The 19279-nt window shown below is 36.7% G+C and overlaps 1 protein-coding gene across 5 annotated transcripts in view; it reads left to right on the top strand.

Moving 5' to 3' along the window:
• DPP10 (dipeptidyl peptidase like 10) overlaps nt 1-19279 on the top strand; it is a gene marked incomplete at both ends in the record, with an annotated part of 1360615 nt that overhangs the window by 1009026 nt on the left and 332310 nt on the right. For all 5 annotated transcript variants that reach the window (XM_080799574.1, XM_080799572.1, XM_080799571.1 and 2 more), the window contains one exon: nt 16218-16312. In XM_080799574.1, coding sequence (XP_080655700.1) covers nt 16218-16312 — 95 coding nt within the window. The remainder of the gene's footprint in view (nt 1-16217; nt 16313-19279) is intronic.

Here is a 19279-nt window from a genome sequence, read left to right as displayed (position 1 = left end):
ATCTATATCTGTATGACTAATGTATTGAATATATATATTTTTACTTATATAAAATAAGTAAAATAAGTAAAATACCCATGTGTGACATATATGTACATATATGTATATACAATCATGTTTGGGTTTATATACATATATATGTCTTATACATACATATATACACAGGTTTATAGACATATATATGTATATAAATCACATTGATTGGAAAAGACTCATGGTGGAGGGATGGACTTTGAACTTGTTTGTGATGTTTAGTGAGGGAGTTTGGTTCATAATAATCATAAGTGGGTTTGGTGTGAGTAGTTTGAGAGAAATAAACATGGTAATAAAATACATACCGTGTTGTGTTGTAACACTAAGTGATTCATTTTAAAGTGTATGTTTAGAGTTTATCCTTATTGGCAAGACTCATTTGTAAATTCAGTCTGTTGCTTGGCAAATCTGATAACTCTTAACAACTCAACAGGAGACTTGAAACTTTGAGGGAAATTTGTAATTCTTCCAGGATGTGCATCTCTGTATCCCCTCAGCAGTCTCAGACTGATCTGCTGCCAGCATGATTCCCCCCTTCTCAGTAGAACGAAATCTCTGATTACACATCCTGGCAAAAGCACACATTCCTCCTGGCAAGCTTCCCCAATGAGCCACAAAAGTCCTATGATTTCACGCGAAATCATTTTCTTCTAGGAGAAGCATGATTTGGGAATATGGCGGGACCCCAAGCAAACTTGAATTTTTTCTCAGAATTTTAACAATTATTATGACATATTTAATATTATGGACCCGTTCTGCTGCTGCCAAATACCTCCCCTGACCTCATCTCACTCACTCTCACAATCAATTCTGCTTCACTTTCCTATATAATAAAACACCAATTTATGGTAGATTTGGAGAAGCATTGTTTTTGTTCTAAACAATATCCGTCATATGTGAAATCAGTCATTTACAACAATCTACAGCCTGTAATAGATCTGTTGTCCATATCACTTTGCCAAACTTGACCCTTTTCTGACATCCACAAAAATTTTTTTTTCTTAAAAATCAACATTCAGGGGCGCCTGGGTGGCTCAGAGGGTTGGGCCTCTGCCTTCTGCTCAGGTCATGATCTCGGGGTCTTGGGATCGAGCCCCGCTTCGGGCTCTCTGCTCATCACGGAGCCTGCTTCCTCCTCTCTCTCTGCCTGCCTCTCTGCCTACTTGTGATCTCTCTCTCTCCCTGTCAAATAAATAAATAAAATCTTAAAAAAAAAAAAAAATCAACATTCAACCCTTGGCATGAGTGGACATGGGATTTAGTCCTGTTCCTTGTTGGTGCGTTGCAAATTCTTAACATCCAGGGCAAGAATGTCTACCTGGCCCAGTCAAGACCAGTGAGAGCAATGAATCTGTAATTGAGAATCCTGGAAAAAAGAACCTTGATTTTTCCAGTTGGGCTTGAAAGTAAGAGACTGTAAGATTTCCAGGTTGTATAACCATCTCTTGATTGTGAAGAGAAAGCCTATCTGCATGAGCCATCAGAAAAAAATTCCGGTAAGATAGTGTCCATGCCCTTGATGGCGTCATTTGAGCTTCTGCAACAAGTCATACTTCAAGCCAGATAGACAATGCAGTCCTTTTTTTTTTTTTTTTTTTTAAATGTCCATTTGGTTGAGGCTTTGATACTGGAAACAAAAATAGTCCTTTACTTGTCTCCCACCTCCTAACCTGAAATAGAAAATAATAACAGTGACTTATCTAAGTATTCTTATCTGATCAGTTTTCTCCTAAGAACATCAATTTGTATAATAGCTGTTTAGAGTTGGATAAGTCACATCCTTGGTGTATGACAAAACATGATTAAAACCATTTTACAACGTGGACTTAATGAGCATCTTTCTTTAATCAACTGAGTTTTTCTCATGAATTTCAACACTGTTAAAGGAAAAAAAAAAGCCTAAAAATGCTTGAGAAGTGATTTCATCCAAACTCAAAAGCAGAAACCTGCTGCCCAAAGTTACTGCCTCATTTCCAGTAGATTTAGCCACAGGACTAATTATAGTTTTTCTGATGTTGCTAATTGTCATATGCATTTTAATATATTTAACATTTCTGTAATTCAGTCCTGGGTTCTGGTTGTCTTTCAGTATGTGAATTTTTAATTATTTCTTTTGTCACTTTTCTCAGTGTTGTTTTTGTTTAAATCAATGCAATACTTCTATCTTTTTCAACTAAGTCAATTTTGTATTTAATGAAGTCTTACCTTATGTTTCAATTATATTCGTCTTGGAGAGCAGTGATCAATTTTAGTCTCTAGAGATTTAATTGAAAAATGCAGAAATTGATAAAGGTATGCCTTTATGGATTTGAAGAGTCATAGCATCTGTTGTTCAGATGTGTGAATTAGTTTTCCAGACAACAAAATTCCTTAGAGCTCCTTTGTGAAACTCTGTTCAGGGCTACCTTATCTACATTTCCTTTTTTCTACGTTCTAAATATTGCCACTTTGCCTCTTCTTTATTACCAATTATCATGTTTCAATTTATTTTTCTTTTCTAAAGTGTCATTTGGGCTGAAAAGTGTTAGGCATTTGAAGTAGCTAATGGGGAGTTTTTAATAGTGGGGTATAATGCCTAATCTTCAATTTTAAGAGAAAAAGGATGCAAACTGTGATACACATTGAGATCTCAGCTGTGTGTTTTATAAAGAAATACATTAACATTTTCACAGTTATTTTTCCCTGATATGTTTGCATTCTACAAATTTTCAATGATGCATATATATTACTGCACAATCAGAAAGATGCAGAAAGTTACTGTCTTTGATCTCATGTCTTTTTCTTTCCTTTTTTTTTTTTTTTTTTTTTTTAATTTGAGTAGAGTTGACCTACAATGTTACATTAGTTTCAGGTGTGCAACATAGTGATTCAACTTCTCTATACCTTATGCTATGCTCACCACATGGATAGCTACCATCTGCCACCATCCAACACTATTCCAACATCGTTGGCTGTGTTGCTTATTCCTGTGACTTACACATTTCGTAACTGGAAACCTGTACCTCCCCCTCCCTTTACCCGTTTTGCCCATCCCCCAAACCTCTCCCCACTGGCAACCACTGGTTTCTTCTGTGTATTTACAGGTCTAATTCTGCTTTTTGTTTGTTTGTTTATTCATTTGTTTTGTTTTCTAGGTTTCCCATATAAGTGAAATTACCATATGTCTTTTTCTTTTGTCATCCTGAATGTGCTAATGTTAAACATGACTAGAAAAACATTTCCATGGGATAACGAAAGCGTCTAAGATGAGCTGGCACTGGATAGGCAAAAATAATGAATTTGTATGTCCATTCAACTGAAAGAACCATGGCAGAGCATTACGTCTTGAGAAGCAGGTCATAACCTTATCAAAGATTAGAGAGTAAACATGTTTGTCATTGGTAACATGTCAGTAGTTAACAGAAATGGACTTAAGTGCATGGACTGGCTAGGAAGCATCCAAAGGAGATATCAAAATAGCTAAGTGCTGTGTGGTGAAGTCTGCACAGATACGTATATACGTAGTGTAATTTAGAGCATTAAATGGCAGTCACTGTCACAGTATGAAAGCACAAATTGGATGTGTAAAATTAAAGTTAATTTTGAGTTTTTAATTTACAAGTTTGATGAAAGATTATTTGATTTATGACTACATTAATAAAATGTCACTGTGCAGTTTGAAGCTATTTTATTAGATGTAGAAATTAAAATTAAAACCTTGAGAGAAAATGGGGGGATTTTAGAATTGAAGGAGGAGAGCTTTTGAGTGAGAACAAGAATCTGAGGTTTTTCCCTACTTGCAAATTAATGTGTGTGTAAAACATGAGGCCCTTACTTCAAAGACAAAGAAGTTTATTCCTCAGGGCAACAGACAAATCACCAAGACAGCCATGGTGAAGGCCAGATGGTATTTTCATATACAGAGGGGTGTCTTACAGGAGTAGAACCCTGAAAAAAGAAAACTTACTTTCTTTGGGATTGGTGGCTACCTGTCCATCCTCCAAAGGTACAGTTGGAGGCTGAGATCACCCCAGTTTAATCTTCAGAATGAGAAAAAATGTTGGTATACAGTGGCTGACTCAAACAAAAACAAAATTAAAGGATAGAGAATTGCTTTATATATTTGCTTAACCACATGTTTTTTCTCTGTATTTTGCAGTTTAGAGATTACTTTGAAATAAGCTCTGTTCTCTTCAAGTGTCACTGTGATGTAGGAAAGACTTTAGGGTTCAAAGCTGATGGCCAAGAAAGAATTCTTGAGACATTTTTGGTGCAAAAAGGTGGTCTTATTAAAGAGCAGGGAAACGACCTGTGGGTAGAAAGAGCTGCATCTGGGTCATTATATACTTCCAAGTTGGGAGGGAGTTAAGGATAGCGTAAATCTCTAAGGAATTTTGGAAACAAGGTTTCCAGGACATTGAAGGGGCTAGCTATTATTGGGAAAAGGTCATTTATTACCCTCTAATAAAACCTGAGTCATGAGACCCTTTGGATATATATCAGGGGCCATACACGTGGAGGATAATTCCCAACATGCATCTTGGAGGGTTACAGATAAAGGAAGTTTCTAAAGGAATTTTTATATGTGAAAGTAGCCTTACAGGATCCTGGGGTTGGGCTAAGATTGTCTTTTGACCTTAGCCAGATATTAACATCAAGGCAGCTGAGTGCCTAGAGGAATGTTACTCTGCCCGTTTCAAGGACTTGTCAGTGGGCTGTAGGTAGTATGAAAATTTAATAATTTCTCTTCTGCCTTTGTTTCCCACATCAACTGCAGTAGAATTTTAGACCTTTACTATCATGGAGCACATCAACTTTTATGTTCATTTTACATGAGATACTCAATGAAAAGAAGGTTTGAATCTGCGTATGTCTTCCTTTTGCCTTCTGGCTTCAGTAGACTGGACCACTGGAGCAGATCATTGATTATAGGAGTCTGAAGTTAAGAAAGCTTTTGGTAGACTCCTATAGGTTTTAACTGAAGAAAGTTAAGAACCAGTTACAATTTGGTACTTAGGCTACTGTTATGCAAACAAACCTTCTGGTGACAAGAAATATTTGAAATTCTAGAGAGGGGTGTTCCATTTTCCTCTTGTGTGATTTTTTTTTTTTTTTTTTTGCCAATAATCTAAAGAATGAAATGATCATCAGAAAATTGCTGCTATTCACATTTTAGCTACAAATCAGAAAGACATCATTTAGCTGAGTGGTCATCAACTGCTCCATTATTGAGTCTGGAAAGGGCTCTTTATTACAGGAAGTGCCATTCATTGGATTGACACTTCCATATGAATTAATGATGATTACTTACAACTATGAAGACTTTTAAGTGAAGATGGCCTTTATTCTGGTTACTTTTTAGGAAAATGCATTTATTCTGTACACCTAACTTAATCCTATTTACAAAGAATTCAAACCATTTTAAGGTGAATGTATATCTAATGCCAGGTTGGAAAACAAAATAAAACAAAACTCTTTAGAATATATAGATATTTGGAGGATCCAAAGAATGTTCTTCAAGTGACCTTGCAATGATCAATATCTAAATTAACTTTTATAAATACAGGAAGTAAAAAGTATGTCCTATGAATAAGGCAAACAATTAATAGTCTAGAGGTCAGCAAATTTTGTCTTTAAGGGACCAGAGAGTAAATATTTCAGGCTTTGTGAACCATTGGGTCTGTTGCAGCTTTTCCCATCTACAATTATAGTATGAAGGCATCCATAGACAAAGATAAATGAATAAATACATAAATGTGGTTGTGGGCCAAATTTGGAGGGCCTGGGTTTGACCCCCAACCACAGCTAGAGTTTGTGGACCATTGCTCTAGCATACTAAACTAATTCTGTGTGTGTGTGTGTGTGTACGTGTATATGTGTGTATATCTCCTTGAACAACCTATAGGTTAGAGGTGCTGACCCTCCATAGTCAAAAATGTGTATATAACATCTGACTCCCTAAAAACTTAAATCCTAGTAGCCTTGAATTGACTGAAAGATGTAATAATAACATTAATAGTTAATTGACACTTATTTTGTATTTTATATGCATTATATACTGTATTCTTACAATAAAGTAAGCTAAAGAAAACAATGTTTTTAAGAACATCGTAAGAGAAATGTTTATGGTACTTTACTGTATTTATTGAAAAACATCTGGAAATAAGTGGACCTGTGCAGTTCAAACCCTTGTTCACTTATCAATTGTATATACATAGTTTATTGATATGTATATATTATCATATAAAATTTGATTTACATTATAAATTAAATTAATGTTAATTTAATATTAATAATCTATATTTACAATACATAATATATAACTTAAATTTAATACCAGAATATTATTAAAGTAGGTTATCTAAATTTAGATTTCCAAGGTAGTGTTAAAAGAAAAATTATTCTGACACTTGTTAAAATAGTAAGGAGGACTTTATTTATGACTGTTACAATAGAGTTGAGACTATGGCAATGGGGAGAGACTGAATTGAACTCTGAATACCACAAGAAACTGGAGATTTATCGCCTAAGAGCAGAGGTGGCAGGCGGGGAAAATTACTGAGAGGACATACTGAGGGTAGGGGATTCTTCCTAAACTGGCCTGACAGGATTCTCTTTAAAAGCAAGGCCAAGTACTTAGATGTCGCAGCTGGCGGGGGATGAATTTGATCAGACATCAATGGTGGGGGTGTTCTAATCAACCTAACTTAGCAGGATTCATGCTAAAGGCAGGCAAGCTCAAGGACTAGTCAAGAAGAGCATTCTGAGGAGTCTGACTGAATTTTGGTCAAGGAGGGAATCTTTGTCAGTAATGCTAGATACATTTCTAAATAAAGTGTAACAATGGGAAAAAAAAAGGAATATGAAAGTAAAAAGATTTAATCTTGTGGCAGAGAAAAAAAATATTTCTTGGGATCCTTCAATGGGATATATACTATACATATTATACATATACTTATTATAGAATATAGAAGTTTCAAACAGCTGAATGCTGGTTCCACCCCCAACCCTCCCAAGAAATACATCAGAGTAACAACTGAAGCTATTGCTCACATTGGTCTAGAAGATCAAGGTCTTGACAGAGCATAAGCAGCATATGGAAAGGAAGGGACCAAGGAGGGTGTGTATGATGTTTTGGGGATCTAGTTTGACAGGTCTCTCATTAGCAGTGTCAATTGGAACTGGGTGAGTTTGTGTTACGAGTTTAGGACGGATGAATTCAAGGAGGTGAGGGTTTGGGAGATAGTAACATTCATTTGGTGGAGGTATGTATTGTTGTGAGAAAGATATTTACTTTCTAGTGGGCACTAGTTGAATAGTCTATTTTTCAAGTAAGTGGGTGATCGGAAAGTTCTGTAGGGGAGTCGGGGAGATGAAGTTATTTACAACCTCATCTTCCTGGCAAGAATTTCCTGAAATATTAGAGTCATATTAGTGCAGACAGTTGAATGGTAAACTCATGTTAATATAGATAGTAAGATGTGTGGGTGGGAATAGTTCCAGTTCTCAAAATGAAATAGGCCTTTCCTTGGGTTTATAAAATACTTGTATCAAAACACAACGTATCAAAACTAAATAAAAACAGATAGTAATTTCTTAATGAAATGTATGATTAAATATTAAATGACTAACATACAAGTTCAGAAAAGAGATTGTGTGAGGACCTTAGATGTGTTGGGAACTTAAGGGTGCGTGGAAAAAGACATAGAATTAGGGCAGGAACTGGGTAGTGGGTATCGTAAGCAAAATAGAGTGAGGGTGATTATAAATGTGAACCATTGTAAGTAATAGGTGATCTGGACTATTTTATAGGGCGTCAGGTGATAATGACTGTGGAAATATATGTCGAAACCAGGTAGTGAGTAACCTGAGTGCCAGTCTTTCATTTTACACTTTATTAGTAGCAAGCCGTGAGTCTTTCTGGTGCATATGACAAAAACACTTTGTTGTTTAGAATGTGTTAGGCTGTGTGATTGGAATAAACTGGAGGCTTACAGAGCAGGTAGAGAACTATAACAATCTTCCAAGTGAAATGTAAAGAACAATATTAATATAGGAGGTAAAGAGATAATATATTATGGACTTTTAGGGAGGGTATAGCCATGAATATAAGGAGAGTAGTTTTAGCCTACTGACTTTTACATACCAACAAGACATCTGTATGATCTAGCATAGAACTGAAAATATAAAAACTAGCATCTGGTGGGGTCAGAACCTGAGTTGAAAGTTTTAAGAATCAATATGGTGAAGTTCTAGAACCTAGGTGAGGTTCGGTGGGCTGAGGTCCGGAGCCGATGACCAAGAAAGAATTCTTGAGACATCTTTGGTGCAAAATGGTTTATTAAAGCACGGGGACAGGACCCATGGGCAGGAAGAGCTGCTGCCCGGGGTTGTGAGGGATGGCAGGTTACGTACCCTGCGGTTGGGGAAAGGTGAGGGAAGGGGAGGTTTCAATGGAGCTTTCATATGCTAAAGAGGTCTACAAGGTTGGGGAAGGCAGGGAAACGGAGGTTTGAAAGGAGTTTTCATATGCTAAAGGAGGCCTCCAAGGTGCTGGATCAGGATACCGGAGGTCTCCCAGCTTCATTAATGTTGTCTTTCAGCAATCCATTAACATCAAGATAGTTGGGAGATTCCTGTCTTGCAGGATTGTGATCTCTGCAAGTTAACTATTTGTTTCTCGTTTATGGCGGTCACGGGTGCCTGAGGAATGCCACACACATCACCGAGGGGAGCGGATGGAGAGGGGGTGCAAGGTGCCAGCTTTTGCTTTGTCCTCAGCCAGGCTCCTGCTCCCTCATCAAATATAGGAAGATCTGAGTAGAAAGGATGACTCAGACAATAGCAATTAAAAAGTAAGTAAATAAAGCTCAGAGTTGAGCTTGGAAGGATGTCTCTGGTGCGCAAGGAACAGGTTAGGATGTACAGACATTTTTGAGGAAGTAATTCCAGAACAAAGCAATGGTTCAGAGTCAAGAAAGGCGATTTTGAAATCCTTGTGTTCATCATCATTATCACACAACGCATAATCAAGTGAGGTAGTGAGTGAGCTTGGGGGAAGAGCACATTGGATTTGGCTGTTGCAGGTCAGTGGTAAAGGTTGGAAGTTTTCAAGTCAGGACAGCAGCTCACTGCAGGGTGATATGGTGAAGTGCATTAAGACACGCAGAAGGGCATGGAAATCTTGGGTAGAAGGTTTATTGAGGCTTACTCCGAAAGGAAACAAAAAACCTGGGGAAGAACAAAAGACCTAAATGGAGGTAATTACCATCAGCATCAGCATCTCATTATATTATTATTATTAATACAGAAAATAGATATATAGACTCTGAAAAGCACAAGTTAACTGGCAAGAGGTACCAGAAATCAAACCAGAAACGAAATTTTAGAGTTCAGAGCATAGCGATTTGGCTACAAAACAGCTTTTTGCTTTGTAAAGGAGAAAGATTGCCTCATTCTAGAAGTCTGGAGAAAAAAGAAGTATAGGGTGAGATTTTGAGGTAGAGAGGACAGTAATGCCATGTCTGAAGTCCTTGCTTTTCACAGGTAAATACACAGAGCTTGGGGCTCTTTAAAAAGTGAGGTTAGTTTTGCATAGTTGTGAGCAGTGTTTAGCAGAGATGAATGGGGGGACTGCAGTGTTTCAGAGATGATTAGCTCACTATTCCAGACTTGCCCTTGTTATATTTCACTAGTGATTAAATCTTAACTTGATATTTAATGAATTCTTTCAAAAAGCATTTAAGGTTTTTTCCTGTGATAATCACTTTATTTTATTTAACTGTTTTTACATTTTTTTTCAGTTTATTGTTTGGGAGTTAAAAATATATTGGATGCTATGGATTTTTATCTTAGGTATAAAAAACAGATTTTTTAAAAACATTTTTTTAAAATAAAAGCCATAGTTGAATTAATATCTCCCAAATAATTGATTTGCCATGCTTTTTTTTTTCAATCCTTGAAAACTCTCTTTATAGATAGATGATGGGTTTTGTTTTGGAAGTATTCAAATCAAATTATCCTGTCAAAATTAAATGCATACTTAGATTATCAATCATAATATCAGCAGAAAAACAAAGTACCATTATGATGAGGGAACAGAAGGCTGGCTGAGGACAAAGCAAAAGCTGACACCCTCCAACCTTGCCCCACCCCCACTCCTGGGTGGGACATATGTGACATTCTTTAGGAATCTCCCACCCATCTTAATGTTAATACCTTGCTAGAGGGCAAAAAGACCTTGGCAATGGCAAGGCCTCTGGTATCTGGTATCTTTGTAGGTCCTCTTTAGCATATGAAAGTTCTATTGAAACCTCCCTTTTCCTTACCTCCCCCCAACTCCATGGTACATACCTGCCACCCCTCACAACCCTGGGGCAGCAGCTCTTCCTGCCCACAGGTCCTGTCCCTGTGATTTAATAAACCACCATTTTGCACCAAAGATGTCTAGAGGATTCTGTCTTGGTTATCGGCTCTGGACCTCACCCTACCGAACCTCACTTACATTCTAAAACTTCATCAATTACACTGATGTGCATGGAAGGTGAATTTTGCCTGCTGTTAGTCTACCTCAAGTATAACCTATTAACCAGAGCTGAGTTTATTACCTTTTGGTTCTGGTTGGTTGGATGTGAAAGGTCCCCCAATAATGGGTCCGTGATTAAAGGAGCGAGACCGATACAAAGCGAAGGTCAAGCAAAGCTTTATTTCATGCCAAGCATCAAGAATCAAACCGACCGTTCGGGGCCATGCCTCTTACAGAGAGGGCGACCCCTCTCTGCTTTACAGAACAGCTTTTAAGGGCAAAGGCCATGTGGTTGGGCCTGGCCATGCACAGGTGGCCAATGAAATTGTAACACACAGAGAAAGCTGGACAGTCATGCTAGGTCACACCAATTGAATTACAATTTACCCTAGTAGATATTTGAACTAGCCTATCACCTTGGTCAGAATTGGCGCCCAAAAGGCGGGGCCCATACTCTTTGGTAACTAGGGAGACAGTATGCACCCCACCACTGATTGGATGTCTCCACCTGGCCTGACCCACCCTTGTATTTGGGCTTTGTTACCTGGGGCTGGTTTCCAGGACTTGTTTTTAAGTAAGTTCCCTGGGGGCAGGGGGGCAGGGACAGTTTAAGTTTTACTGCGTAAACAACAAAATGACTGTTTAATCCAAGATGGAGTCGCTCTGGCTAAATAGGTCCTTACAGATGGATGTGGGGACGTAAATGTAGGGCTAGGGAATCAGGGCCTGAGTGGTTAAGACAGCTCTTTTAATGTGAGAGCCAGCTTAGAGTTGGGCATAGTTCATGATGTAGTAGTTTAGGATTGGTGGACAGAGACGCAAGCATCTTGAAGTTAGTATTGAGTAAACAGGTTTTTGATAATTAAGAAATTTGCTCCATTTCAAGAGCTTCTTATTCAGATAAATTAGTTTTCATTTAGTTCCTGAAAAAAATTGTTTGGATACTTTTACATTTATTTTCGTGGGCAAGAACATGTAGTAACTCAAAATAATCATCTGTGTTCTTGGTCCTGGACATTTAGGGTGGATATAGAGGCCTTAGTTCTCAATTTCATTAGCAAAAACTGAACTGTTCTGTGAAGTTCTTTACTACCTGCTTTGTATGGAATAGAAAATAAAGGGTTGCATTTACCTGAATGATCTTAATCTAAAACATACTTCTGTGTTTTTCCTTTCTTTAGACACATTAAGGAAAAGGGGGATAGACAGAAATGACAGTAATAATAATCATCTAGGGAGAAAGATGCTAAAAATATATTCTCGGGGCTCAGGGTTGAGAGGCTAGATGGTGATTCTTGTCACACCTTTTCACTTTAAAAAACTGACTGAATCAAATATGTGTTCGGGATAATTGACTCTTAACTTCCAATGAGCTGAAAAGGAAGAAAGATTATTTAATCAAAGCACTGTGTAGACATGCATAATACTGTGTTTTAAGAATATTTCAAGTAACACCTACCTTAATCTTCCTGTGTTAATGCACTTTACTCATTGCTGTTGTTCACTCATATTTCATTACCTAATATTAAGCAAAATATGACATGACAATTTTGAAGTGTAGTTCCAGAAAGCAATTTATTAATGTAATAACAGGAGTATCAAAATGGGAGATTCCACTAGTGAGTATAAATCAAACAGTAAAGTAAGATAAATATGAGACCCAGAAGACCACATTTTAAAGACCAGGAAAAAAAATTAAACAGAATTAATAAAGGCAGATATTAGATGCTTTTAAAATAATTCAAGCAGGAATCTGTATTAAATTTTAAACTAGGGAATTACACTTGATTTGAAAAAAGTTTCTCCTTCTAATTCAACATAGTCTAATAGGAAAATTTGCAAGTGTGCAGATCTAAAGATACTTGTAAGTATCAAATCTGAATAGATTTTTCCAAGTTTAAATAATTATTCAGCAAAATGTACTTTTAAAATATTAAATTTAGTTTTTATCTTCTCAAACAAGCTTCACTTCCTTCTACTTTGGTTCTAAGGGGAACAAAAATTAGTTTTCCTTTTTCTACACCTGATACAATCCTCACTGACTTAGGATTTTCTCTTGCTGTGAGACTGGGGGGCCAAACGTTACCATCCCTTCCATTGAAGATGAACCATGATTCATACTACAATTGCTCTCTGAGCTCATCTTCCCTAAGCTCACAGACTTCATCCCTGTTTAGAATTTTTTTTTTTTTTTTAGAGTTTATTTATTTATTTGACAGACAGGGATCACAAGTAGGCAGAGAGGCAGGCAGGGTGGGGGAGAAGAAGGCTTCCCGCTGAGCAGAGAGCCCGATGCGGGGCTCGGTCTCAGGACCCTGAGATCATGACCAGAGCCAAAGGCAGAGGCTTTAACCCACTGAGCCAGCCAGGTGCCTGCCCCATCCCTGGTTAGAATTTTGCAGCGTGCTTGTCCCCTAGGCAAAGAACCACTCATTGATGGCCTTTAGCTTTATTTATTTTCACTGTGCAGTCGAAGGGTAAAGCCCTTTATGTCTTAATTTATAGTGAAAATATTATAAGGATGACTTGTTAAGACATGCTCTTTGGCTCTTCTTGCTAATCAATGATGGCAGTTTCCATCAATATCACGACGTGGTCCAGAATTGAGAATATCAAGAAAAATAACAGAAGTGTTGATTGAGGTTGGACTCTCTGTTCAAGGAGCATTAATTGAGAGCAGGAAGACAGAAGACCAGAATTAGCTGGCAAAACCAAATGAATAACATAGGTGACCAGTGTTGCTGTTGAGCTATGATCATAAATGCTGGATAGAAAAGAAAGGGAGGAGAGGAAAGGGATATAAATCGAAGTAAATATTTATTGTTTATATAAAGCTGTTATTGGTTCTACATCACTAGAATAGACAACAGGTAAAATTAATGATAGTAGAACCCAGTTTATTTATAGCTGATGAAAGTTCAGAAGGTAATACAAGGCCTTATTTTAAATATCACATAGGACTATCTTTCTGTCCATACAGTCTGCTTCAGATGGTAACTTGAAATTCTTTCCTTGTCTCTTTTTCTCCTTTCTTAAAACACCTTTTGTTTTACCTGATCCAACATGTCATTGTCCCCATTGAGCTCAAGAACTACTGGCTTCCTGTGCCATCCTTAACTTTAACAAGAGAGTCATATTGGATGCCCAGTCTTCTTAAATGAAACACAGGAATGAAAAAAGGAAAAACGAACATAATTTTCGCTAGTATCGATCGCTTCTCTTCATATAATTTCTAGGTATAGCTTTTTGTAATATTGAAATAACTAGAGAACAATTCAGAAAATCTTGTTTTTTGTGAAGTCTCAGACATTTCCATAAAATCTTCATAACCCACCATGCAATACTTGTTCACTATTATGCAAGTGAAGACATTTGGTTCTGAGAAATTGTATCTTAGTGGACCCAAACCATTTTAATGTTGTTTTTCTTCTGGGGCACCTGGGTGGCTCAGTCGTTAAGTGTCTGCCTTCGGCTCAGGATCGAGCCCCACATTGGACTCCCTGCTCAGCAGGAGGCCTACTTCTTCCTCTCCCAGCTCCCCCTGCTTGTGTTCCCGCTCTTACTTTTTCTCTCTCTGTCAGATCAATAAAAATCACCTTTCTTCTAAGAATAAGCAGTGTTAGCAAGGTGCAATATCATGTAAAAGTTTGGAATTGAGTAAAACTGGAAAGAATAATATCATTTAAAAAAAAATGTCAAGTCTACTTTTATTTGGGGATCTTCCGTTTAACACACAAACATATACACATACATGCATGTGTAATATATAATATATTGTATGCTACATGTGTGGAATTATACACATACATACATATATATGTGTAATATAATACATATATGTATTATGTAATATATATTATATATTGATCAACTCCTTTGATGAAGAAGCCAGTGATTTTTTTTTTAAGTTAGAAGATAAAAACTGATGACTACCTAGTGTTCCAGCCACTGTAATTCTTTACATTGGCATTATTACATTGGCATTGTATTATTTATATTGTTGTTAATAAATAATTGAATTTATTTGTCTTCAGAATTTATCTGTCTTCGGCCCAAGAGCGGTAGCTACTCCCTATCACTGAATACATTCATATTTCTTTTGTTATTATCCAGCCTGAAAATATTAGGTCCTTTTATATCCATATTACTCATTTTGAAAAGGATAATTATATTTAATTAGATTATTTAGATGATTTCCAACTCTCAGTCCTCAAAGAAGTATCAAATTTTACACATACCATCTATGCACATTCAGGGAAGTAGAAATAAGGTAGCACACTTTTCAGCAAAGACTGGGATATTTCTTTTATATTCATTTAGGAAAAAGAACATTGAGTCTACTATGAATATTTAACTTGTTGATAATTTTCTCTAAGTTAGATGATGTGAAAATGAATATATATTTATATTTAACTCCTGAGTATCCTCTCTGGGAGTTTTCCCTTACATTGATACTTTAAGTGTGAGGAATTCTTCTTCTTCTTCTTCTTCTTCTTCTTCTTCTTCTTCTTCTTCTTCTTCTTCTCCTTTTTTAAATATTTTATTTATTTATTTGAGAAAAAGAGGCAGAGTGAGCATGAATGGGAGAGGGGCACAGGGAGAGAGAGAAGCAGGCTCCCCGCTGAACAGGGAACCCTATGCAGGGCTGGATCCTGGGATCCTGAGATTATGACCTGAGCCAAAGTCAGATGCTTGACCAACTGAGCCACCCAGGCATCTGTGGGTATTCTTTTCTTTTTTTTTTTTTAAGATTTTATTTATTTACTTGACAGAGAGAGAGATCACAAGTAGGCAGAGAGGCAGGCAGAGAAAGAGGGGGAAGCAGGCTCCCTGTTGAGCAGAGAGCCCGATGTGGGGCTCGATCCCAGGACCCTGAGATTATGACCTGAGCAGAAGGCAGAGGCTTTAACCCACTGAGCCACCCAGGCGCCCCCGGTGAGGTATTCTTAAAATGATTTAATTTGCTGACAAATGTGCCTGAATGGAAGTGAAATATATATAAAATTAACAACCGTCCAGAAACCATGCAATTATGTAAAATGAAGACATCAAAAAATAAATGAAACGAAGACATTGTTTTCCTAAAGTTGACAAAGATGATACAGTGGCGTGCAAGCAGTCAGAGATTTTGATCTGTGGTCACATAAGCCAGATAAAACTGTCAGGGACAAAATTCCCAGACCTAAGGAGAAAGGGTAGGTAGGAATTGAGGGGTGATACAATGGGAGGTGGGAAATGTCTGCATGAGGGTGGTCCGGTAGGAGTAGCTTAGAATTGTGTGGAGTCAAGGTGAACTGGCAGCCCTTGTTGTCAATTTAACGGGATCACGAATCAGCAGCAGTGCCTTGGGAACCGGAGGAGCTTCTTCGTCCCTTCCTTCCATCTCAGAATGGGCAGCAGATTTTCCATATTTTAATTAATTTTCAATTGTTAAGCCAGAAACCTGTATGGCCTCTTTCACTAACCCTGTTTTCACCGCACAATAGACCATGTGCTTAGCCAGGCTTTCTGATCATTAAAGAAGATTAATGTGAGGCAAGCACAAAAATTTGCTCAGGTTATTAAAGGGTAACAGTGATTGTTCTAATGTGTCTGCTTATTATGTACATTTTCTCCTCTATGGTTTATTATATTACCTAGTCAATGTGTTTGTCAATTGTTAATATCTTTTTTGTTGCAGATACAGATGTGGTGTATAAAAGCGAGAATGGACATGTCATTAAGCTGAATATAGAAACAAATGCCACCACATTATTATTGGAAAACACAACTTTTGTAAGTAATGAAAAATTAATTACTTTATGCATTTCAGTATTGTTTAGAATGCTCTCAAGGTGCACATAACTTTATCCTTCTTCAGCTCCAGCACCTGCAAAACATTTCAGGTAAAAAGTTAGAGCTTGGCATATCATTAGACTCAGTACATCTATTAAAAGGAAAGGCCCATGTGACCATCTGCTTCATTTCTCCCCATTTATCTTCATATCTCCCCTTTTTAGTCAAAGAGTAAATGTTTCCAAGAATAAAATTTCCCTAGAATATTTCTTCCAGTATTTCCTATGTAAGATCACTCACACGAATGTCAAGATTTAGAAAAACAAATCTAACACAGGTTATCACAACCTTTTTCTCCCACTTCACTTTTCATTCTCTCTGAATTCTCTCTAATTTTGTTGTAGTTTTCTGGATCAAGCAGAAGGCAGACTTTCTAAAACTGGCTTTTTGCTGGGTTGATGTGTTTTATGATTTAGGCTTCTATCATTTCCGGTTTACTTCTCCAGAACCACTGGTTAACCTGACAGTGTTAACAGAAGGCATTTATTGTGCTCTTACAAAAGAATATGAATTTTGTCTTTCTTGTAAACTCAGTCTTCTTAAAGTTGGGTCTACCTATGATTGCCTACAGAGTGAGTGTTAATGAGTTAACTTTTGCAGATACTCAAAATTTAGCTATCAAGCATCACTGAAAAATAGTGTGCAGTTATTTGCCGACGGTTTTATATAACCAAAGGTTCAGTATATTGCCTATTAAATGACTTCATAGGATACAGAGAAAACATTCTCCAAGGCCTCAGAGGATTTTCCATGCAAATTAAATCAGTGAGCAAATCATCAGCTCCTTTTTTTTTTTTTTTAACTTATCTCTACTTGTACATTTGGAATAGTCACGTAGACTTCGTGTTTTTTATAGGACGGCAGGTGAAAGAGATGGACTGGGAACTTCTGTTGTTTAGTGTTTTTACATATTAAGAAAAGATAGTAATTGAAATCAGGAAGTGCTTACATGGTTACGCATCTGTTAGGCTAAATTAAACCAAACAGTTAATGTATTTAAGTAATTAAAGCAACAGCTAACAAGATAAGGGCATTTTTGTTTTTAAATTGGTTAATTCACAGATATTAGAGAAACAGCTACCCTGAATGCAACTCTTTATAGCCCTCATGGAATGCCGAGAGTACAGAAGCCGTATTGCTCGCTTTCTAAAAATATGGATTTCCTTGGGGCAAATAATACTAACCCTAATGAAAAAGTTTAATAAATAGTGTAGAGCAGAGTCTGTTATTTCTTAATTGGATGGTCCTCAGGGGTACGAGAGAAAAAGCTAAGGAATCATCACAGTATGGTGAAATCAATGGGAAAAAACAGCTCTCAGCGGAAGGACAGAAGGCAGAGAGCAGGAATTGGTAATGAGGAGAAGATATGCTAAAGATTTGCTGATTAAAGTCAGTATGATTGATTTTCAATAAAAATAGTTTTGGGGAATAAACTAAATACATTTCTTATTTTTTTTTAATCATAAAGTATCATTTTTGAGGTGGAGTATGGTCCTTCAATGGCCAAGCATTGAAGTTAGGTGTAGACACTCAGTATATGAATATTCAGTTATGTGATTATTCCTTGCTGATCATTCCTTTTATACAGGTGAACGAGGTCTTCACTGTGGTCACAGATTATGCATTTTTTTTTCAACATTTGGTCCTTACTTTTTAGCCTCTATGATACATCAAAAAATAAACAAAAACAGATAAAATCTTGTGGCTTTACTCCATGATCCCAGTTCTTTTGTTGGTCCCTCACACCAGCCCCAGCTCACCTCATTGTAGTTTCTCCATGTGCTGATTAATACCATTTTATCTTTGTGCATGTGTGCTTAATCTTTTTAAATCCTTTTGAGGTCTGTTTCTACTCTCTTCCATGTAGGCAATGACTCTTAATTACCACAGAGTCATATTTAGCAAATATTCTAATTTACTGATCTTTTAAGATTCATAGCTTCCCTAAAGACATTTATCTCAAAACACAGATAATTAAGCAATCTATAAATCCTAGTGGTGTCAGAATTCAGTGGCGGGGGCCGGGGTGGGGGGCGGTGCACAGATAAGGGATTGGAGTGTGGCATATATTTGCAACCAGTTAACTCAAAACTGTAAAAAATGAAAAATGCAAATACCATGATTCCACATCTCTTCAGGGGAACTCATTTAATAATTTCCTCCCCACTCCAAGACAGAATTATTAAATGTAGTTGTGTTTTCAAAGCTCATACTAGGCTAAAGTCTGGATTTATTTTCTCTCGAAGGCCATTCTGTTGGAAAAAAATCTTTTACTGGAGCATAAGAATTTTATTCGTGCTTCAGGTTTTTCATTGAGCAATTATCAGTATTTTAATTAGAATCATAATTAATTGACTAAGATGACTATGAAAGCTTTGTAATAAAAGTGCCAAGTCAATTAAGAAAATAAACATATTACTGATAGAAATGTGATACCATAATAGCCTATTATTTAATAGGACATATTTTTCTAAGATGTGACAGTCAGTTTATTTTAAACATTAAGATAACACCACATTGTCATTTCCCCTCTTAAAAACATTTTAAATATGAATAGTGGGTACTTTTAGCTATGTAATCATGGATAGCAGACTCTATGAGAAACAGTTATGTTGGACATGGCTGTCAAAAATAAAACAAAAGTAAATCATTTTCCTGAAATAATTGTCCTAAGGCTTCTTTTGGATTCAAGATAGGTGGATTTCTAATGAAGGAGGAAATTAAAGGGTATATAACTTTTTGAAGAAGAGTTATGCAAAAGAAGTGCTTTAGCCCCAAAACTGCTCTTAATCATTTTTAAGTGTTTGAAAATGTTATCTCTTAAAGCCAGAACTATTTCAAACAAAACCTCATTCACAGTGACATAATGAGGAAATGTTTCATAAGTAATAGCTGTATGTACTCTTT

Source organism: Martes martes, assembly GCF_963455335.1.
Source record: "Martes martes genome assembly, chromosome: 3".
NCBI classification, from domain to species: Eukaryota; Metazoa; Chordata; class Mammalia; order Carnivora; family Mustelidae; genus Martes; species Martes martes.
Note: the sequence above shows the minus strand (reverse complement) of the source record. Positions and strands in the feature narration are given on the sequence as shown.